Here is a 24485-nt window from a genome sequence, read left to right as displayed (position 1 = left end):
CAAACAAACTTTCCTCCAGACTAATATAATCCTTTAACCACTACAGTCAGCTTCCTGTCTTTCAACCAATGCTGTCCTTTTTATTTCATGACCAAAACTTTATTCAAAAATCAGCTGTGCTCTGTGCTGTCAAACACCTCACATTTTTTTCAGATCTATAGCTTCAGTTGCCTCAGGGCTCTAGAGGTGGTGAGAACAGCAGTCACGCTTGGTTAATCCTGGCATTGATATAAGTATCTCTGCCTTCATGTGAAGTGCTACACTCATAAGAACATAAGAAATAGGAGCAGGAGTAGGCCAACTAGCCCTTTGAGCCTGCCCCGCCATTCAATAAGATCATGGCTGATCTGTCGTGGCTCAGTTCCACATTCCCGCCCTCTCCCCATAACCCTTAATCCCCTCTCTTATCAAAAACCCATCAACTCACGTCCTAAAAATATTTAGCGAGGTAGCCTCCACCACTTCAACGGGCAGAGAATTCCAGAGAGTCACCACCCTTTGAGTGAAGAAGTTCCTCCTCAACTCTGTTCTAAACCGCCCCCCCTTTATCTTGAGGCTGTGCCCCCTAGTCCTGCTATCCTTTCTGAGCGGGAAGAGTCTCTCTACCTCTATCCTATCCATCCCATTCATCATCTTATACGTCTCAATGAGATCTCCCCTCATTCTTCTAAACTCTAACTCTAATTTATTCAGCCTCTCCTCATAGCTCAAGCCCCTCAACTCCGGCATCAGCCTAGTAAACCTCCTCTGCACTCCCTCGAAGGCCAAAATATCCTTGCGTAAGTACGGCGCCCAAAACTGCACACAGTACTCCAGCTGCGGCCTCACCAATGCCCTATACAGCCGCAGCAAGACCTCCCTACTTTTATATTCAATCCCCCTCGCGATGAAGGCCAGCATCACATTCGCCTTCCTGACCACCTGCTGCACCTGCAAGCTGGGTTTTTGCGACTCATGCACAAGGACCCCGAGGTCCCTCTGCACCGTCGCCTGCTGCAGTTTTTCTCCACGTAAGTAATAATCCTTCCTACCATTATTCCTACCGAAGTGGACCACCTCGCACTTGCCAACATTAAATTCCATTTGCCATTTCCTGGCCCATTCGCCCAGCCTATCTAGATCCTTCTGTAGACTCTCACCACCCTCCTCACAATTTGCCTTTCCACCAATTTTGGTGTCGTCAGCAAATTTCGACACCCTACACTCGGTTCCCTCCTCCAGATCATCTATATAAATGGTAAATAGCTGAGGCCCCAGCACCGACCCCGGGGCACTCCACTAGTCACCATCCGCCAATCCGAATAGCACCCATTGACCCCCCACTCTCTGCCTCCTATTTGACAACCAGTCCTCTATCCACGCTAACACCCTACCCCCAACTCCATGCCCCCTGACCTTCTGCAATAACCTCTTGTGAGGTACCTTGTCAAACGCCTTCTGAAAATCAAGAAAGACCACATCCACCGGCTCTCCTCTATCCACCGCCCTAGACACATCCTCATAGAACTCCAGTAAATTTGTCAGACACGACTTCCCTTTAATGAAACTGTGCTGCGTCTGCTCTATCAAGCAGTCCCCCTCAAGATGCCTCGCTATTTCCTCCTTGATGACGGATTCTAACATTTTACCTACAACAGACGTTAAACTAACAGGCCCTGCCTTTTGCCTGGCACCCTTCTTAAACAACAGCGTAACATTAGCCGTTTTCCAATCTTCCGGCACTTCCCCAGAATCCAGCGACGTCTGGAAAATAACCACCAAGGCATCCACTATCACCTCCGCCATTTCTTTCAGGACCCTCGGATGCATTCCATCCAGTCCTGGGGACTTGTCCACAATCAGCCCCTCCAGTCTGTCGAGCACCACCTCTCTAGTAACAGTAATGTCATCGAGACCCTTCAGTCCGACCACCTTTCCATCTCTAACATCCGGCAAATTATTCACGTCCTCCTCCGTGAAGACTGAAACAAAAAAGTTATTCAAGACCTCAGCCATTTCCCCATCCCCAACCACTAAGTCCCCCTTCTCATCCTCTAAGGGACCAACGTTCACCCTAGCCAGCCTCTTCCTTTTTATATATTTATAAAAACTCTTGCTATCCTTTTCTATATTAAGCGCTAGCCCAGCTTCATAGTTTCTCCTACCCTTCTTTATCAACTTCTTTGTCAATCTTTGTTGACATTTAAACCTCTCCCAATCCTCTTCTCGCCCACTACTCTTAGCTACTCTAAATGCCTGCGCTTTTAATTTAACACTTTCCTTCACCTCCTTCGTTATCCACGGCTTATTACCTCTCCTCCTACGGTCCTTTTTGACCATCGGAATAAATTTCTGCTGAGCACCAAGAAAGATCTCCTTAAAGATCCTCCACTGCTCCTCAGCAGACCTACCTTCCAACGCGCTCCCCCAGTCCACATTTGCCAATTCTTCTCTCATCCTACCGTACTCCCCTCTGTTCAAACAAAGGACGCGTGTCCGGGAACCCACTTTCTCCTCCTCCACCTGCACCAGAAACTCCACCATACAATGATCACTCTCCCCAAGAGGATCCTTCACCGCAAGTTCCCTAATTCTACCCGCCTCATTACATAGCACCAGATCCAAGATTAATTTTGCAGTAGACATCAGGCCAAAGGATTTTAAGTCAGTCTTATTATCAAATGACAAGAGCTTGGAAGTGAAAAGGCAGAGGGGTTTCAACTGAACCATGCACTTTGTGGGGTGGTGTTGCATTGAGCTGGTGGGGTTGTGGAGGAGGGGAGGGGAGGGAAGGGAAGGGAGGGACTGTATCTCCATCCAAACAGGCAAAATGCCTGGGGACCAGAAACCTTCTTTTAATGGCCAACACATTCTTTTTCCCCAAAATTTGAACTCTTACAATGTTGCAATGCCTTAGGTCTTTAAAGAGTAGTAGATAAGTACCAACTGTTTTACTTTGTCCTAATATATTATTCTTTATTGATTTGAGACAATAATAAAACTATTGCAGGTAAATCTAAAAGAATAGGCACTATACACCCCTCACCCAAACTACAAGGGTAATTGCATCAAGCCTTTGAGAAAAACTTAGGGTGCAAAAAAGTAAGCTAGCCTGAGCCTCCCAAGTGCTATATGTTAGGAGTAATAATCATTATTTTTAAAAAATGCAGCATGTTTTTACTTTTTTTTAAAAGCAAGATGTGAGCTCCATTAGCTCTGCCTATATTTGTTTCTTATCCCTAATTGCCCTTGAGAAGGTGCCGTGAGCTGCCTTCCTGAACCGATGTAGTCTGGTGCCGGCTTTTGGGAAGGAAGTTCCAGGATTTTAACCCAGCGACAGTTAAGAAACAACAATATCGTTCCAAGTCAGGATGGTGTGTGGCTTGGAGGTGAATTTGTAGGTGGTAGTGGTCACATGCACCTGCTGTCCTTCTCTTCCAGATAGAGGTCAGGTTTGGAAGGTGCTGCAGTGCATCTTGTAAATGGTATACACTCTGCAACTGTGCATTGTTAGTGAAGGGAGTAAATGTTGAAGTACGTTTTTTAAAAATGTACTCTTTTTATGAAGTGGCATTTCCAATATTTCCTTGACGTTGGAAAATGCAAGGCAAGTTCTGACAACCTTATCATTTGGTCATGTTGAAGTCACGCAAAGAATGTGTTTTCTCTTGTGTAGAATGTTTTTGTACCCCACCCTGGCTCAGTGTTGATATTTGGCCATGGTGTTGCATAGCCATAAGAATAATTATATCCTGTTCCCAGCTATTTTCCCTCTGGCTATGTTGGCATGGAAAAGGAGAGGAAAATTGGAAACAAAATTATATAAAAGAATTTTCTCTGCAAGCATTGCACCTTGATTCATAATGAACAAGTTAACTGTTGCCTTAACACATCAAGCAAGAACAAAATTCTCAGCTATCTATTACACAATTCTATGAATTTACTTGAAATTAAATTTGATGGCACATGGTATTTGATTCACATACTAATAAATACTACATATTTGCTATAACCATTCACTTAGACTAATGAGGTAAGAACACACCCTAAGAAATAGGAACAGGAGAAGAACATTTGGCCCATGAAGCCTGCTCTATTATTTAATGTGTTTGTGGGTGATGTTGGGCTTAAACTCCATTTTTCTGCCACTCCCATACCTCTTTATTCCCTGGGAGACTAAAAATGTAACCATCTCAGTCTTAAATATATTCAACGCTGGAATATCCACAACCCACTAAGGCAGAGAATTCCAATGATAACTTTTCACCTTCGTCCAAAATGATCAACCCTTTATCCTTAGATTATATGCTCCTTGTTCTAGATTCCCCAGCCAGGAGACTTTTTTTTTAAAGACTCCAGAATGAAAAGACCTAATTTGCTCAACATCTCATCCAAGGACAATCTTCTTGTGCCAGGGATCAATCTAACAAACTTTTGATGTACTGCCTGTAAGTCAAATATGCCTTTCCTTAAATAGGGAGAGGAAACTTGCACACACTGGCTGGAATTTTCCCATTTCTCTGGTGGGATGTCACGCAGATGTGAATCACTACTGGTCCCTCTGTGTGTTTCAAGTGCAACAGTTGCAAGAGTAAGCAAGGAGGTGAGTACCACTTAACACCAACCTCCAGGGTGCAAGCAAGCAGGTCAGCCACTGCTATGGTGCGGGGCTTGGGGACAGTCAGGTTGGGCCAGGGGTCTTCAGATCGGGAAAGCTACTAGGTTGGAGTTTGTGTGGCGCTGTCTCTCCTTGCCTGCAGAAAAACTTCTGAACGGTTCCATATGAGGTCAAGTCCAATCCTACTACTGCTGCATCTGTCACCTGTCACCTGTCACCTGGAAGGGCTCTGTGGTTTGTTGTGGATGTTTCATGCCAGGCCCCAGTAACATCTACAAGCCTCAGGTCTGGTAGCTGTCACCCCACTCAGGGGAGCTTGGCAGGTGTTAACATAGCTCTGCATAGTCTATAAATGCTACTGTGCTCCCTACAATGGGCACCCATCACATGAAAGTCAAGATGGTGTTTCTCCACCATCTGTCTGAACTGCACACTATTTCTGGAAGCTAGGTTGCACCAAGTGGAGGCATGCAGGTCAATGCGTCATGGGTTCTTCAATGAGGACCTTCTCACAGCCACCCTTATGCTCTGTGAGTGCCAGAGCACTGACCCCAGTCTGCCTCATGCTGCCACCAATAGTCTGTGGCATCAGAGGTATGTATCTGCATTGGGGGAGCATCCAGATGGGTACTTTGCGTCTCACGCCAGCAACCATGCAGTGTGCAGAAGAGAGGGTACAGTCATGCGGGATGCTAATGGAGACCATGAGGGACCATGGGCAGTGCCTGTGGCTATAGAGGCAATAATGTGGAAATGGTCATGAGCCAATTGAGGTGGTGCATGGCACCAGGGATGATGTTGGCTGTCAACAGCCAGACTCAAGGGGACAAGGGGTGCTGGGAGGGATTAGGGGCCTGAAATGGATAATCTTGAGGCCTGTTGCCCCAAGCGGAAGCATGAAGTTGGTATTGAGCCAGCAGAGCTGACAGTAATTGTTGTTACTGTTGTGGCGTCTAACAGATGTTGCTGCCTGCAACAAGTCTGGAGGCTGCACCAGAACAGGGGCCAATAGTCAGGGTAAGGACCTGGCCATCCATCACCTCGAGGAGGAGGCCAGAAGACGATGGAAATGGAGACCGTGGCTGTACAAAATTTGAATATCCTACAATGATCTGCCATAGAGGTTCACTTGTCCATACCCCCAATTTTCACCATTTAAGCTAGTCCCAATTGCCCATATTTGACCCATAATCTTACCCATGTAACTGTCTAAATGCTTTTTAAAAGACAAAATTGTACCTGCCTCTACAATTATCTCTGGCAGCTTATTCCAGACACTGCCGACCCCCTATATGAAAAAAAATTGCCCTCCTGGACCGTTTTGTATCTCTCCCCTCTCACCTTAAACCTATGTTCTTTAGTTTTAGACTTTCCTACCTTTGGAAAAAGATGTTGATCTATGCCCTCGTTATTTTATAGACGTCGCTGATACCACCCCTAAACCTCCTACACTCTTGGGGAGAAAAGTCCCAGTCTATCCAGCCTCTCCTTATAATCCAAACCATCAAACCCCAGTAGCATCCAAGTAAACCTTTTTGGCACCCTTCCTAGTTTAATAATATCCTTCCTATAATAGGGTGACCTGAACTCTATACAGTGTTCCAAGTGTGGCCGTACCAATGTCTTGTACAACTTCAACAAGACGTCCCAATTCCTGTATTCAGTGTTCTGACCGATGAAGTCAAGCATGCCGAATGCCGCCTTCACTACTTTGTCCACCTGTGACTCCACTTTCAAGGAGTTATGTACTCCAAGATCTTTGTTTTATAACTTTCCACAGTGTGCCATCAAAAACTCCACCTTAGAAAGGAGACAGTACCTGTGTCACATCCCCTCAGATCTGGTACCTCTTGGAGGAGGACACCCACCCCCGGTGGCTGTGAATGTCACGGCAACCCTGAACCTTTTCACCACTGGATCATTTTAGGGCTAGAGCGGGGAGTTGTGTGTCCTAGGCCAGAAACTCCAATGTGTTTTGTGAAGTTAGACTAGACCCTAAGTTTTACATTTCATTTTGGCATTGGTGAGCTAAGATGTTTCACTCCAGATGTGATTCAAGTGACCCATTGGGAAGCTTTATCAAACAGAATTATAACAAAAAGAATTAGAATAACCTTTACCAATTACAAGGCTTAAACATGACACAGTATAATTCTCAATAGCTAGCTAATTCTGTTGTTCCAATTTAAAGCAATATCCCATAAACATATACCATCTTCAGAATAGGTTAACACTAAAATAAGTCTGTTCCTGTGATTCTAGCTTTTCAGCTCTTTAACACTGAAATCCAAACATGCAGTTTTCAGGGAAGGATGTATCTTTCAAGACAGCAAAACAGAAGTAAACCTAGTCTCTAGCAGCTTCCAGTTTTCAGACTTCAGAGATAGAAAAGGATACATTGCTCTCTGCAACTTCCAAAGCAGCAATACTCAGATATCAGAATCTGCAAGTCCAGAGAGGAGAAAAAAACAGTGCTTTCTCTCAATTCCAAACAGCATCTGAAGCAGCAACTAAGCAGAGCTGTTTCCAGTCGCATGACCTGACCTGTCAACTATCCCAATCAAGCTCTATCCTGCAATCCCAGGGGAACACTAAACAGTAGACCAGTGCATTAGTTCTGATTTTAAAAACTGATGCCAGTTATACTGCTTCAGCAATAGAGGACACTGGCTGCTGACAAAATGCCAGGGACTATTCAAAACATCCTGCAGAGGAACATGATTAAAATATATTTCTTAAAGACACAGTATCATCACATGTGGCATCTCCAGTCATCAGCCCACACACATCTGAGTGGTCACTTATGCCCAGACATCAAATGACATCCATTTCAACCTGGGCCAAACCCAACAAGATGTGGGCTAAAGACTCGGCAGCTGTCACCAATATGCTGCAGGTGCAGGGGACTATAGATAGCACACATGGTGCTGTGTGGAATCAGGGAGTTCCCTTCATCAACTGCAAGGGGTTCCACTCCCTGAATGCCCAAATTGTGTTCGAGCACCTACTCGACATCATGCAGGTGTGGCACATTATCTGAGGAGTGCGCATGACAGCTACATCCTGGGACACTCAGATATTCCCGAGGTCTTCAAGGATCAGGTTGCTGGGATAGCTCGTTGTGGGCAAGGGCTGCCTGCTGAGGTCGTGGCTGATGACATCAGAGTGCAGGTCTGATCTGAGGCCTGCTATAATGAAGTCTATGCTGCTATCTGAATTGTCATTGAGTGGTGCATTAGCCTGCTCAGATATGGTTCCACTGCCTGGACCACTCTGTGCTCTACTCCAACCAGTGCTCTGCAGTAGAGCCCCCAGAGGGTCTCCTGCATGGTGGTCTGCTGTGGGCTCCACAACCTGGCGCAGCAATGGGGTGACATTCTGGAGGAGGAGGACCAGACAGGAGGCAAACCAGGAGGATGTGGAAGATGGGGGACAGGCAACGGCAAGGGTTCCGTATGACAGGAGGACCAGAGAGGCCCTCGTTGCCACAAGACTCTCAATTAGGGGGTGGTGTCTGGCAGCTCCCACCCATCCACCACCCCCCCTACCCATCCCCCTCCACCCATCCCCCTCCCCTCCACCCCACCCCACCCCACCCACCCATCCCCCTCCACCCACCCATCCATCCCCCTCCACCCATCCATCCCCCTCCACCCATCCATCCCCCTCCACCCATCCATCCCCCTCCTACCTCCCCCCCCGTTCTCCCCTCCTACCTCCCCCCCGTTCTCCCCTCCTTTCTCCCCTCCTTTCTCCCCCCTGTTCTCCCCCCCCCGATGCCCCCGTTCCCCCAGTCCCCTGAACCCCCAACCTGCCCCTCAACCCCCAACCATAATTCCTGACATGGTGCATTCCCTTTCCTCCAAAAGTCTTATTGACATCACACCAGGGTGATGGGCTTGGGTTGGCTATACCAGAAAGTGACTTGTGCAGGCAGGAGGGTGATGATGACTTGCTGTGAGGTAAGCTATGATGCTGCCCTTGTGCTACCCTGACACCTGCCTGCCTTCTGACTGCACACAGATCCCCGGGCCCACATCTGAGTGAGGTTTGGGGATACCACCATGTGGCCCAATGCTCAGAGGATGTGGGGTTGGGATGAGGAATGGCAGAGGGATTTGAGGGAGATGCTGGAGGAGGGGGGGGGGGGTGGGGACGGTTCAGGTGTTGGATGGCTACAGGGTCAGGGAGTAAACTGATAAGGACGTTCCAGACACAACAAACAGGATTGCTGCTAGAACGAGACAAATGGCCACAACCTGCAGCCCAAATGAGGTCATTTGTCATCTTCCAGTATTGGGCGCCAGTGTTCAGTGTCAGGCCATGGGCACTGACTGCTATGACCATCCCAAGCCACATTTGAGTTCTTGCTCCTGAGTCATCTGCCCTCTTGGGGATCCAGGAAGCTTCTCTCCATGTTCAGAAGCCTCCTAGGTCTCCCTCCATGAAACAGGGGGCAGGTCTATGTGCTGTCATCCTTCTGGCATGAGTGGCTGCAAATGCAGTGGGAATGTTTAAATAGAACTTCCCCTTGTTAATGGCACACAGCTGCAGCCTGTTTGGGTGAGTCACATGCTGGGGACTCCATAACAGCATGTTTCATGTGGAGGCTTTTTCAATGAACTAAATGTGGGGCAATCACTGTCTGCACCACACCAGAAAACTAGCACAGATTGCTGTTTTTGTGCCATTATAACACTTGTATTGTTTTTGGGAAAATTGTGCCTTATATGTACTGGTTCCTCTATATACCTAACTAGTTTCATCCTCAAAAAACTCTATTTGTTTAAACATTTCCACAATTTATTTAGCGCCATACTTTTTACTGTATTTACTCAATCAAACTTAGTTCCCTCTCCATTCATACCTATATACCTGGTTTTGGTTAAACTTAAGATTGATGTTTGTGGTTAGAACCATAAAAAATTACAGCTCAGAAACAGGCCCTTTGCCCTTCTTGTCTGTGCTGAACCATTTTTTTGCCTAGTCCCACTGACCTGCCCTTGGACCATATCCCTCCACACGCCTCTCATCCATGAATCCGTCCAAGTTTTTCTTAAATGTTAAAAGTGACCCCGCATTTACTACTTTATCCGGCAGCTCATTCCACACTCCCACCACACTCTGCATGAAGAAGCCCCCTCGCTAATATTCCCTTTAAACTTTTCTCCTTTCACCCTTAACTCATGCCCTGTGGTTTTTTTCTCCCCTAGCCTCAGTGAAAAAGTCTGCTTGCATTCACTCCATCTATACCCATCAAAATCTTATACAAAATCTCCCCTCATTCTTCTACACTCCAGGGAATAAAGTCCTAACCTATTCAATTTCTCTCTCTAACTCAGCTTCTCAAGTCCCAGCAACATCCTTGTGAACCTTCTCTGCACTCTTTCAACCTTATTTACATCCTTCCTGTAACTAGGTGACCCCAACTGTACACAATACTCCAGAATCGGCAACACCAATGCGTTATACAACCTTACCATAACACTCCAACTTTTATACTCGATACTCCGATTTATAAAGGCCAATGTACCAAAAGCTCTCTTTACGACCCTTTCCACCTGTGACGTCACTTCTAGGGAATTCTGTACCTGTATTCCCAGATCCCTCTGTTCAACTGCACTCTTCAGAGTCCTACCATTTACCCTGCATGTTCTACTTTGGTTTGTCCTTTCAAAGTGCAATACCTCACACTGGTCTGCATTAAATTCCATTTGCCATTTTTCAGCCCATTTTTCTAGTTGGTCCAAATCCCTCTGCAAGCTTTGAAAACCTTCCTCACTGTCCACGACACCTCCAACCTTTGTATCATCAGCAAATTTGCTGATCCAATTTACCACACTTATCATCCAGATCATTGATATAGATGACAAACAACAATGGACCCAACACCGATCCCTGTGGCACACCACTAGTCACAGGCCTCCATTCAGAGAAGCAATCCTCCACAACCCTCTGGCTTCTTCCATTGAGCCAGTGTCTAATTTAATTTACTACCCCCCCATGTATACCTAGCGACTGAACCTTCCTAACTAACCTCCCATGAGGCCTGTCAAAGGCCTTGCTGAAATCCACTGCCTTCCCTTCATCCACTTTCCTGGTAATCTCCTCGAAAAACTCTAATAGGTCATGTATGACCAATCACGCACAAAGCCATGTTGACTCTCCCTAATAAGTCCCTGTCTATCCAAACATTTGTAGATCCTATCCCTTATCACACCTTCTAATAACTTGCCCACCACCGACATAAAACTTACTGGCCTGTAATTTCCTGGATTTATTTTGGAATCTTTTTTAAACAATAGAACAACATGAGCCACCCTCCAATCATCCAGCACCTCCCCCGTGTATACTGACATTTTAAATATGTCTGCCAGGGCCCCTACAAGTTCACTACTAGCCTCTCTCGAGGTCCGCGGGAATACTCTGTCCTGTCCTGGGGATTTATCCACTCTGATTTGCCTCAAGACAGCCAGCACCTCCTCCCCTTTAATCTGTAAAGGTTCCATGACCTCCCTACCTGTTTGCCCTATTTCCGTAGACTCCATGCCCGTTTCCTCAGTAAATATGGATGCAAAAAACCCATTTAGTATCTCCCCCATCTCTTTTGGTTCCATGCACAGTCTACCACTCTGGTCTTCAAGAGGACCAATTTTATCCCTCACTATCCTTTTGCTCCTTTGGATTTTCCTTCACTCTGTCTGCCAAAGCAACCTCATGTTTTCTTTTAGCCCTCCTGATTTCCCTCTTGAGTAGCTTCTTGTACTTTTTATACTCCTTGAGCATCTGACCTGTTCCTTGCTGCCTGCACATTTCATACAACTCTCTCTTCCTCTTAATCAGTGTTATAATCTCCCTCGAGAACCAATGTTCCTTATTCCTATTTACTTTGCCTTTAATCCTGACAGGAACATACAAACTCTGCACACTCAAAATTTCTCCTTTGAAGGCCTCCTGCTTTCCATTTACATCCTTACCAGAGAACAGCCTCCCCAATAACACTAGCAAACCTCCCTGCAAGTATATTGGTCCATTTGTAGTTTAGGTGTAACCCATCTCTCTTGTATAGGTCCCACCTGCCCCAGAAGAGGTACCGATGATCCAAGAATCGGAAACCCTGCCCCCTACACCAGTTCCTCAGCCACGTGTTCATCTGCCCAAGCATCCTGCTCTTACCCTCACTGGCACGTAGTACAGGTAGCAATCCTGAGATTACTACCCTCAGGATCCTGCTTTTTAACTTCCTTCCAAGCTCTCTATACTCTCTATTTAGGACCTCCTCACTCTTCCTACCTACGTCATTGGTACCGATGTGTACCATGACATCTGGCTAATCACCTTCTCTAAAGCACAGCTTTAGAGCGCCGTGCACGCAATCAGAGACATCCCTGACCTTGGCACCCAGGAGGCAACAAACCATGCGGGAGTCTCTGTCTCAACCAAGAACCTCCTGTCCATACCTCTGACCATCGAGTCCCCTATCACTACCGCTCTCCTCTTCTTCCTCCCCCCTGCAGAACCAGACTCAGTATCAGAATTCCGGCTGTCGCAGCTTGTCCCAGGTAAAGCATCCCCCTCAGCAGTATCCAATTCAGTACACCTGTTGTGGAGGGGAATGGCCACAGGGGTGCCCTGCTCTGCCTGTCCTTTCACATTTCCATTTCCTCTCCTTACAGTAACCCAGTTTCCTGTGCTCTGCTGCTTAGGTGTAACTACCTCCCTAAAGCTATTGTCTATATACTTCTCATTCTCCTGAATTAGACGGAGGTCATCAATCTCCTTCTCCAGTTCCCTAACACGTTTTGCTAGCAGCTGCAGCTGGGTGCATCTCTTGCAGATGTTATTGTCAGGGATACCAGAGGTCTCCCTGATTTCCCACATCCTGCAAGAGGAGCATTTAATCATCTTGCCTGGCATTTTGTTTTTTTTAACTCTTGGGGGAAAAACAAGAATATACTTTCTGAAAAGAGAGAAGAAAACTCAACCTCTCAGTATCCTCTGAGGCTGACTTCCGCTTCCCTTATTTTAAACCTTGAAAAAAACCCCGTGAAAAACGAAATAAATAAATAAAACACCAGTACTTTGCTTACCCTCAGCACTCCTGCTAAGAATCTCTCCCTCTATGTCCTGCTCTAGTCGAACATGGTTGAAGCATATAGTTTCAAACATGATGTGCTATGATCAGTATCTCTCAGTGAATCTTTTAATATTACATTACAGTGCCAATCTAAAATAACTTTATCCCTAGTTGATTTCACAATGTATTGCTCCAGGAAACTGATACAAAAGCGTTAACATACACATTCCAGACAACCTTCGCCAATTTGATTGGTCCAGTCTATTTGACGATGAAAGTCACCGACAATTATTACATTTCTCTTTCATTGCAAGCTCTAATAATTTCTTATTTAATGTTCTGTTCAATTACTGTTAGGGGACTTATAAACGACTCTAACTAGCGTTCTTTGACACTTGGAATAGTGACCATGAAACTATCATTGATTATCATTCACTATTTGATTTACTAATGTCTTTAAAGGAAGGAAATCTGCTGTCCTTACTAGTCTGTCCAATATGTGACTCCAGACACACAGCAATGTGGCTGACTCTTAACTGCTTTCAAGGGCAATTAGGGATGGGAAACAAACCCTGGCTTTCCCAGCGATGCCTACATCCCATTTAAGAATTAAAAGAGGACTAAAATTCCTGAAATCCCCAGGACATGGAGAGCCTACAGTTTTCCAAGAATAGCTGCAAAGGCAGTGAATTCACCGGCTATGATTTTTCAAAATTTCCTGCACTCTAGAACTCCTTCAGCAGATTGCAAGTCAACAAATGTAACACTGCTATTCAGGAAAGGTGGGACATGAAAAGAAGGAACTACAGGCCAGTTAGTTTGACATCAGTTATCAGAAACTGCTGGAATCTATTATTAAGTAAGTCTTAATCGTACAGTTTAAAAAAAGTGCAGCAAGATTAGAAGTAAACATGGGAAATAGTGTTTCACAAATATAGAGTTTTTTGAGGATGTAATTAATTAGGTATATAGGGGAACCAGTACATATAAGGTGCAATTTTCCCAAAAAAACGTGTCATAACGGTACGAAAACAGGAGTGATCCGTGCCGTTTTTTTCAGTGTGGTGCAGACCGTGATTGCCTCACACCTAGTGCACTGAAAGAGCCTCCACATGAAACATGCTGTTATGGAGTCCCCAGCATGTGACTCACCCAAACTGGCTGTAGCTGTGTGCCATTGACAAGGGGAAGCTCTATTTAAACACTCCCACTGCAGTCTCAGCCAGTCACGCCATGAGGATAACAGCACATAGACCAGCTACCTGTTTCATGGAGGGAGAGGTAGGATGGCTTCTGGACATCTTGGAGGAGAGGAGAACTTTCCTGGATCCTTGTTGGAAAAATGCTTGAATCCGTCATCAAAGAAGAAATAGCGAGGCACCTAGAGAAGAATTGTTTGATAGAGCAGACGCAGCAGGATTCATTAAGGGGAAGTCATGTTTGACAAATTTATTGGAATTCTAAGAGGATGTGACTAGTGCGGTAGACAGAAGGGAACCGGTGGATGTGGTATTTCTCGATTTTCAAAAGGCGTTTGATAAGGTGCCGCACAAAAGGTTGCTTCAGAAGGTTAGGGGGCTTGGAGTTGGGGGTAAGGTGTTAGTGTGGATGGAGGATTGGTTGTCTAATAGGCAGAGAGTTGGTATCAATGGGTGCTATTCTGATTGGCGGTTGGTAACTAGTGGAGTGCCGCAGGGATTGGTGCTGGGGCCTCAGCTATTTACCATTTATATAGATGATCTGGAGGAGGGTGCTGAGTGTAGGTTGTCGAAATTTGCTGATGACACAAAGATGAGTGGAATAGCAAATTGTGCGGAGGGTGTGGAAAGTCTGCAGAGGGATCTAGATAGGCTGAGCGAGTGGGCGAGGACCTGGCAGATGGAGTACAATGTTAGCAAGTGTGAGGTTATCCACTTTGGCAGGAATAGTAGTAGGAGGGATTACTATTTAGAGGGCAAAAAGCTGCAGCATGCTACGGTGCAGAGGGACCTGGGGGTCCTTGTGCATGAGTCGCAAAAACCCAGTCTGCAGGTGCAGCAGGTGATCAAGAAGGCGAATGGGATGCTGGCCTTTATAGCGAGGGGGATAGAATATAAAAGCAGGGCGGTCTTGCTGCAACTGTACAGGGCACTGGTGAGGCTGCAGTTGGAGTACTGTGCAGTTTTGGTCGCCGCACTTGCGCAAGGATATATTGGCCTTGGAGGGAGTGCAGAGGAGGTTCATTAGGCTGATACCAGAGATGAGGGGGTTGGACTATGAAGAGAGACTAAATAGACTGGGTCTGTACTCATTGGAGTTTAGAAGGATGAGGGGGGATCTTATAGAGACGTATAAGATAAGGGGACATATTGTATAAGGGAATGGATAGGGTAGAGGTAGAGAGATTCTTCCCGCTCAGAAAGGACAGCAGGACTAGAGGGCACAGCCTCAAGATAAGGGGGGGCGCAGTTTAGAACGGAGTTGAGGAGGAACTTCTTCACTCAAAGGGTGGTGAATCTCTGGAATTCTCTGCCCGTTGAAGTGGTGGAGGCTACCTCGCTAAATATATTTAAGACACGGGTAGATAGATTTTTGGTAGGCAAGGGAATTAAGGGTTATGGGGAGAAAGCGGGAAAGTGGAACTGAGCCACTTCAGATCAGCCATGATCTTATTGAATGGCAGGGCAGGCTCGAAGGGCTAGATGGCCTACTCCTGCTCCTATTTCTTATGTTCTTATGCTCTTATGTTGAGAGGGCAGACGACCCAGGAGCAGGAACTCAAATGCAGCTTGGGATGCACTAGCCATGGCATCAGTGCCCGCAGCCTGACACTGAGCACTGGTGCCCAATGCTGGAACATGATGAATGATGTAATTCAAGCTGCAGGCTGTGTCCTAGCAGCAGTCCTGTTTGTCACACCTGGAATGTCCATATTGACCTACTCCCTGTCACCTGCCTCCTCTCCCCCCAGCATTTGCCTAAAATCCCTCTGCCATCCTCATCACAACCCCACATCCTCTAAGCATTGGGCTGCACGGTGGTACCCCCAACCCTCCCTCAGACATGGGCCCGGGTATGTGTGCAGTCAAAAGGCAGGCAGGTGTCAGACTTTGATTGCATTAGGGCAGCATCAGAGCTTGCCTCAGAGCAAGTTATTATCATCCTCCTGCCTGGACAAGTCACTCGCTGGCATAGCCAACCCAAGCCCATCACCCTGGCGTGATGTCAATGAGGCTGTCGGAGAGGAAAGGGGATGCGCCATGTCAGGGAGTATGAACAAGGGTTTTGGAAGGTCGGGGTGGGGGGGTGCGGGGGGGGGGGGGGGGGCGGCAGTATTGGAGCTGCAACCTTTGCCAATTTTATTGGTCTAGTCTATCTGATGATGAAAATCCCCCACAATTATCACATTGCTGTTTCGTTGCAAGCTCGAATAATTTCTTATTTAATGTTCAGTCCAATAGTATAATTTGTATTAGGGGACCTATAAACTACTCTCACTAGCTTTCTCTGACCTTCGCCATGTCTAATCTCTACCCATGCTGATTCTATGTACTGATTTCCTGAGCTAAGATCTTTTCTTACCAATGTCGTAATGTTATCCTTTATTATCGGGACTACCCCTCCTCCTTTGCCATTCTTCCTGTCTTTTCAAGATGTTTGGTACCTTGGAATATTTAATTCTCAACCTTAGTCACATTGTAGCCATGTCTCTATTTGTGACACTAGTTTATTTATCTTATTGCTGATGTTCTGCACATTCAGCTAAATGAATTTGTTTATTTACTACCATTTCTGGCATGTAATGTGCTGTCCCCTTACTAGTATACTATTACAGTTAAACTCTGTGCCTTCCTATCCCAAGCAGCTTGACTTTATCCACATGGCTACAGTATTCTGTTGCCTCAACTTTTCTCTTTGGATTTCTAAGTTTTCCTTCATTCAAATCCTAGTTTAAAGCTGTTTTTCCCTCTCTGACCACATTTGCTGATGCAATGTTCATCCTTTCCTGTCACACGCCAGTTACAATTACCCATATTGCTTTGTCCTTTGTCTCTAACTTTCCAACCACCACCACCGCCACCCCTATATCCAGGACTAGGTTCCTTGTGGTGCAATTTGCTAGTACAATTGGGGAAGGTTTAAACTAATTTGGCAGGGCTGTGGGAATCAGGAGTAAATATTGGTGGAACAACAAAATGCACAGAATACTGGGAGAGATACATGGCACTTGAGTAGGGAAAAAGGTAATTAGGTAGGGAGAGAATAAAGGAAAAAGTAATAAAGTGTAACTCAGGGTAAATGTGCAAGTATGTGAGTGCACAGTGTATGCTAAATAAAATTGGTAAGGCTGAGGTGCAGAAATATGGCACTGTAGCTAGAACATAGATCTAGCACGAAGAAAGGCAGGACTGAATGTTGGATTCCCATGACAGGTGGGACCAGAAAAGTGTTCAAGAAAGACAGGAAAGAGAGAAAGGTGGAGGTATTCATTAAGGCTAACATTGCACTGCTGGTGAGAAAAGATGTTACAGAGGGATCAAGGACAGAATCTCTTTTACTAAAGTGGAAGAACAAAAAAGCTGCAATTACATTGTTTAGTGTAGTCCATGGCCAACAACCAGTGGGAAGTCAGGAAACAGATTTGCAAGGACATTACAGAGAATGCAAGAATGATCCGAGTAGTTATAATGGGGGAATTAAAGTATCTGAATATAGACTGGGGTAGTAGTGTAAATGGCAGAGAGGAGCAAGTGTTCTGAGAGTATGTTCCGGAAAGTTTTCCACAGCAGTATGCTTGCAGTCCAACGAGAATAAAGGCTAGACCTGTTGATAAATTCATGGGAATGAGGTGGGCCAAGTGGATCAAATGTCAGGAGGTGAACATTTCAGGAACAGTGATCATTGTTTCATAAGGTTCAGGTTGGCTTTAGAAAACGACAAAGAACAATTCAGAGTAAGAGTAATGAATTGCAGGAAATCTAGTTCATTGGGGTAAGGATGGATCTGGGCTGAATAAATCAGAGGTTGGCAGTAAAAATAGTACTTGAACAACAGAAAACATTCAAAGAAAAGAGAGTTTGGGCACCAATAAGATATGTTTTCATGAAGATAAAAGGTAGGGCAAATACATACAGAACTCCTTGGATGCTAGAAGAGAGAGGTTAAGATGAAGGGAAGTATTCTTATAACAGATGTCAGGTGGCTAATGGTATGGAGAACCAGGCTAAATATAGAAGGTTTAGAGGAGAAGTGAAAATGCAAGTAAGAGAAGCAAAGAAAGACTATGAAAAGAGGCTTGTAGCTGACATAAAAAGGAATCCAAACATAATTAGTAAAAGGATGATTAGGGACCAAAAAAACAAATTATGCAGATTTGTCCTTATCAAAGAAGAAGATGCTACACAGGCCGTGTTGAAAGAAGAGGTAATGAATACACTAGAAATTGATAATGATGATGTATCAGATGGGTTGCACTTAAAATTGAAATGCAGCCCAAGGGAGTCATGCTGTCAACTGCTATCTATCTCTGTAAGTATACTTTTCCCCACTACAGCTAAATTCCCTTTTACTCTTATACTTGAAGAGCCCCCTGCACCACATGATCAATCCATATTTGTACACATGACTGTTAGCTTTTCCCTGATTATTGTCCCTAAACTTTATCCCACCACCAAGTCAAGCTGACTGGCTTGCAGTTCCTGTCATGTTCTTGTACCCTTTTTTTTAAACAATGGTGTTACATTGGCAAATCTCCAGTTCTCCAGACCATTTATCTAAGCAGGATTGGTAGATCATGACCAGTGTTTTTGCAATTTCTACCCATCCATAATCCTCGCTTAAGGGGCTGATGAAAACATTTTGGAAAGATCAGGTTTGGCAGAACAATACACTGGATTTCAAAAAATAAGTTAGAGGTTTTAAGGAAAATAATTTCTGAGTAAACGTAAGGCAACGCAAGAGCAATAAATTGTCAGTTAATAAAGAGTAAAGTAATTGACCAGCATGTGAGAGGGTCAGTGTATGTGGGTGAGTGTAAGGGTTGTAGGTATAAGGGTTGGTTAGTGGTGGTGAGTGAGAAACCTGAGACTGAACATAATGATGTATGCACGAGCATTCACTCTTTACACTCACTCAGTTACTTGCACTCACCCAACACAGTCAGTCACCTGCACTAACACTCATGTCCCCAGAGCATTAGTTTAGTTTCTGGATTACAAGCCCAGACTACCATTATGCCACCAACTCCCGAGTACATGTCAGTTAATAGCACTGTTAACGATACCTTCCATCTTTTTGATGGTTAAGAGTAGATTGACGGAGAACTAATTATCTGGATTAGGTTTGTCCAATGAAGATTCAAGATACTTGGACCATTTTCACTTTGTCAGGCAGTTGCCATTATTATAGTTGAACTTAATTATTGAAAATAGTGAAGATCCCATCACTGACTCCTTGATACAGCCAGATATCAATCCACTGCAACATCTGCACATCTATTTCCTGGTTTTCCAAGTCATAAATCAAAAGCCCTGATAAACCTTTTATCCAATCTGTTGAATATGATCACTCCCCTCTTATGCTACCATAAAGTCATGCTGATCTGCTGCGATGACTTTATACTTCCCTCAGCATTTTAGCCTCAACCTTTTGTCTAAGTTCCACATGGTTATTTTATACATTTTCAAACATAGATACTATATTTCCTTCTCTAATCTTATTGGTACAACTTGTAATTCCTTGAAGTTTCCTGTTGGAATGTAACTAACTAACTACTTTACTTTCAAGAAAATTAAACATCCCTTTCAGGCATTGTTCAGGATCTATGACCCTTTTTTGTTTCCTAGTCAAAGAATCAGTGCTGAAGGAGGCCATTCAGTCCATCGAGTCACACCAAATAATAGTACCTGACCTAGGTCGTCGTCCCCTGTCACCCCCCCCTTCCCGCACCAAACCCCGCACATTTACCATGGCTATCCCATCGAATTTATACATCTTGAGACAGTGAGGGTAACTTAGCATAGCCAATCCATCTAACCTGCATAGCTTTGATCTGTGGGAGGAAACTGGAGCATCTGGAGGAAAGCCACACAGACTCGGAAAATGTGCAAACTCCTTACAGGCAGTCACGCAAAGCTGGAATTGAACCCGGGTCCTTGGCGCTACCCACTGTGCTGTCCTATTGGTCTTTTCTTTGTGTATTCCAGATAACTGCATATCATTTTATATGTTTTCACTCATCTTTTGTACATGCTTTCCAATCTTATAAATTTTGCCCTTTTAACTGTCTTCATTCATTTCATATTCTAGTTCATCAACCACTAAACTATGGACTACGTTTTGGGACCATATTCTTCCATTACAAAGATCAAGTTTTTCCGTCTTCATAAGAACACAACCATATGCTGCTGAAATTACTTATGCCTCAGTCACCTATAAATGGACCATTGGTGGCTGTTCTTTCAGCATCTAAGTCCTATGCTTCGGAAGTTACACCTTGAATCTCTTTGTTTGCTTGCCTCCTTTAAGATCTGCTCCAAACCCTCCTTTTTTTTTCTAATTAACCCTCTCCAATATTTTTTTTTGGTTTAGTCCCAAAGTCATAATCCATTCAGAAGTCTGACAACAGCAGGGAAGAAGCTATAGCTTCTTGTGTTGGTTGGTACGTGACCTCAGACTTTTGTATCTTTTTCCCAAAGGAAGAACGTAGAAGAGAGAATGTCCAGGGTGCATGGGGTCCTTAACTTTGCTGGCCGCTCTGCTGAGGCAGCGGGAAGTGTAGACAGAGACGATGAGAGGCTGGTTTGGGTGATGGATTGGGCTACATTCATGACCTTTGGTAACTCCTTGCGGTCTTGGGCAGAGCAGGAGCCATAACAAGTTGTAATACAGCCAGAAATAATGTTTTCTATGGTGCATGTGTAAAAGTTAGAGAGAGTCATAGCTGACATGCCAAATTTCCTTGGTCTCCCGAGAAAGTAGAAGCATTGGCAGGTTTTCTTAACTATAGTGTTGGCAGGGGGGAACCAAGACAGAACAAATTCATTTTTTTTATTAAACATTGATATCAATTATCTTTGTAATGGCTGTACCCCATTTCTCATCCAAACTTAATTACTTTCAACTATCAATTCCAGTATTTCTTCATTACATGCTTCCCCATTTTACTTAATGTCCACCTTTCTGTAACTCTGGCACCAAATTCAATTATATTATGGTCACTATTTCCAAGATATTCCCTTACCATAACTTGGTCAGCTATCATTGGTTTGTTTTGCTCAGCCAGATCTAGAGTCACTTCATCTGTTATTTTCTACCTTTTGCCATTTAACTTAATCTCATCAGCATATTTAGCTATACAGCTCTCTTCTTCATCTACATTATCTAAACTATAGTGAAACACACAGACTCCATTCTGATCCCTGAGGGACACCACTAAACATTATTTTCTTTATCTTCTGATTGATCCTTTTTTTCTTCACTTGCGTTTCTTGCGATAATACAAGTATTATCATTTGGGTTGTTTCCAACTCTTTCTTCATCTCCTTGTCAGAAAGCATTGTCTGTAGATCTGCTGTGTGCAGGTGCATGTAATAACGCAGCAGGCAAACCTTAAACAAGATAAAAGTTAGTTTATCACAAAACTGCTGCAAGCACCTAAAGTGCTAAAGTTATTACCTAAAATACAAATATAAAGACTCTAAAAAGATGAGATTTCAAATTAGTCTGTAAGATATTGCTGGGGGCCCTTTGCTTGAGTTCCTTTGAGTTTTGATTTAGTAGCTGCAATGGTTTCTCAGTACTTGGTGTTTGCCTTTTTCAGGTGCACTCAACAGGTGTAGCAAGTTCTGGGAGAGAGGAGGGTCCTTGTTCCTCACTCGTTTTGCGGTTGCAACATTTGAAGATTGCTTGGATCTTTTGGCAAGACAGTAGCTTTATGACTTCCTCTTTGACTCTCAGTGGCAGAGAGAAACCCCTCTGATGTCTGAGTTCTTAGAGGTTCCTGGCAGTTTCAGCTGAGAGCTATGTGCTGCTATCGTCTGTCATACTGCCACACAAAAAATTGCTCAAATAGCCAGCCTAATTGATTGTATATGAAGAATGCCTTTGCCTTTGACATTATATCTTTACTACATAATATGAAAAAAGTTATGCTGAATGACCTGCATAAATAATCCTTATAGCTTTCAAATAAAGGGTTTCCCCCTAATGTCAGGTCTCTTACTCAATCATTGAGAGCTTGTCAACGGCAAACCAATCTAATTGAGTCACCATTAAATTCTGATAGGCTTGGGGATAGCTGGTGTCAGCTGGCTTATTAATGAACCTAATCAGCAATCTGCCAGATGTGTGCAAGTTGCACCCATCAGTCCCTTTCCCACCTCTGCCTTAATCAGGGGAGGATTTCCCACCACAGTCGTGCATAGCCTCCTGCACAATCTGGCCCCCATCTCACTGTGTACAAAAATTAATTGTGTGATAGAGTAAACAAAGGTGGGCTGTCCTGTCTCTATGAAGAATTTCCTTGTTCACTCTAGGCAGCAAGTTCTAGATTACACCCTGACCCTCTTATCAAGAAGAAGGAAATTGGTTAAACACAGTATAAAATAACTCCACTTAAATGTTGAAGCCTGGTGCATGAAAATGGCTGTAATTTAACATTGATATAACATTAAGTCGAAATGGCTGTTATTCTTACGGGCTGAATAAGATGATTTGTTCTCTTCTAGGTATCATAATGGATATATGGGTCTGTACGCATGAGTTACTGATTTTGGATAAATGCACATAAAATTCAACTTCCACCATTTATCAGTTTTGAAGCAACTATTTGCAACAGTTTGGCAGAACAAAAATGGATTCAAAATCAACCCATCCCAATGTCAGTATTCCTAGCTTTGATGAACATCGTGAGAAAAAAAAGCGATACACTGTAAGTATTAAACAAAACTAACAGTCTGGGAGCTTTGCTGATAAAATATTTAAATACTTTCTAAATTTAAATCTTTAAAATAGTTTAAGGCAAAAACTTTGCAAACTATTTGGCCTATAGTCGTAATTAGAATAGTTTCTTACTAAGTAATCAATTTGGGAGCTTGTTTAATTGAAAAAAATCCATGCATCTGTTGTTTTGCGGCCCTTCATTTTCAGACACACACTCGTATGTATACAGACATGCATGCGTGTGTGCATCTAATTTTCTTATGTAAAGCCACTGAGTGAATGATAAATGCCACCATTTATATAATAAGAACTAATTTTTTTTGTACCTTTTCAGGCAATTGGAGTAGGTGTAACAAGGGTAATTAGATGAGATTATTCAATGTTAATGTACTGGGAGATAGAAGATACTGAAACTGCAAGGACAGTAGTGAGGATTAAGATGGGGATGAGGGTGGAGGCAATATGTATGGAGAGTCTAGTGCAGAATAGAGTATTAGCAGCAAAATTCTGGATGAATTGGAGTTGATGCAGTGTAGAACTGGGAAGGCCATGAATCTGAACAATTAAGAATGAAGATTAAAGGATAATGAAAGTATGTAGGAGTGTTTCTTTGCCAGTGGCATGTGCTGACAATGTGGGCAAATGATTTATTAAAGGTGAAATTAGGTGTCATGGTGATACTGGATGTGTCATTTGAAGCTCATCTTGTGGTTAGTGCATGACCTGTCCTGCCTATCAAGTTCAACCTGAGTGAGCAGCAGGCCATGGCAAGTAAATTATCAACTGTAATTTTCTTCAAAAAAAAATTAACAAGAAGCTGAGAATTTAATGGGAAGATTGGGCAGAGTTGAGATGAAAGTGAGATTCTGTTTAACAAACCTGTTGGAACTTGGTGACGATTTAGCTAGCAGAATAGTTAAGGGATAACGGTGGTGGATGTGGTATGCTTATGTTTTCAGGAAGCTTTTGATAAGGTCTTGCACAAAAGGTTAGTAAACAAAATGAGAACACATGGGATTGGAGGGAATAAACTGGCGTGGATTGAAAACGTGGTACCGTTGTTTAGAACGTGGTACCGTTGTAGGAGGGATAACCGGGGTAACTATAGGCCAGTGAGTTTGACATCAGTGGTAGGCAAGTTGATGGAGAGGATTCTTAGGGACAGGATGTATGAGCACTTGGAGCATTGCAATCTGATTAAGGATACGCAGCATGGCTTTGTAAAGGGGAAGTCTTGCCTTACGAATCTGGTAGAATTTTTGAGGAGGTAACAAAAACGGTCGACGAAGGACGAGCTGTTGATGTCGTCTATATGGATTTCAGTAAGGCGTTTGACAAAGTCCCTCATGGTAGGTTGGTAGAAAAGATTAAGGCTCATGGGACACGAGGCCAGGTATCTAGATGGGTGGAGAACTGGCTTGCTAAGAGGAGACAGAGAGTAGTAGTGGAGGGGTCCTTTTCTAGCTGGAGGTCTGTCACTAGTGGTGTGCCGCAGGGCTCAGTACTGGGACCTCTTCTCTTTGTAGTGTATATAAATGACTTGGAAGAGGGAGTAAGTGGTGTGATCAGCAAATTTGTTGATGACACCAAGATGGCTAGATTGGCGGGCAGTGACGAGCAGTGTCTGGCAATACAACAGGATATTGACAGGCTGGTATATTGGGCAGATATATGGCAAATGGAGTTTAATCTGGTTAAATGTGAGGTGATGCATTTTGGCCGGAATAATGTAGGGGGGTGTTATATGATAAAGGGTAAGCCCATAAGGAGTATAGAAACGCAGCGAGACCTGGGGGTGCAAGTGCACAAGTCTTTGAAGGTGGCAGTACAAGTGGAGAAGGCTGTGAAGAAAGCCTATGGTATGCTAGCCTTTATAGGACGGGGCATAGA

General features: G+C 44.1%; 1 protein-coding gene across 5 annotated transcripts in view; it reads left to right on the top strand.

Moving 5' to 3' along the window:
* Positions 1-24485, top strand: part of sgk3 (serum/glucocorticoid regulated kinase family member 3) — a 101107-nt gene that overhangs the window by 31803 nt on the left and 44819 nt on the right. For 4 of the 5 annotated variants that reach the window (XM_080194136.1, XM_080194134.1, XM_080194135.1 and 1 more), the window contains exon 2: positions 22382-22584. In XM_080194136.1, the coding sequence (XP_080050262.1) occupies positions 22507-22584 (78 nt within the window). In that variant the 5' untranslated portion in view covers positions 22382-22506. Of the gene's footprint in view, positions 1-4456; positions 4583-22381; positions 22585-24485 lie in introns of those variants that run through there. The other variant, XM_080194137.1, reaches the window with a different exon arrangement.

Source organism: Carcharhinus amblyrhynchos, chromosome 8, assembly GCF_965287045.1.
Source record: "Carcharhinus amblyrhynchos chromosome 8, sCarAmb.v2.hapA, whole genome shotgun sequence".
NCBI classification, from domain to species: Eukaryota; Metazoa; Chordata; class Chondrichthyes; order Carcharhiniformes; family Carcharhinidae; genus Carcharhinus; species Carcharhinus amblyrhynchos.
This window is presented reverse-complemented; position numbering and strand designations above follow the sequence as displayed.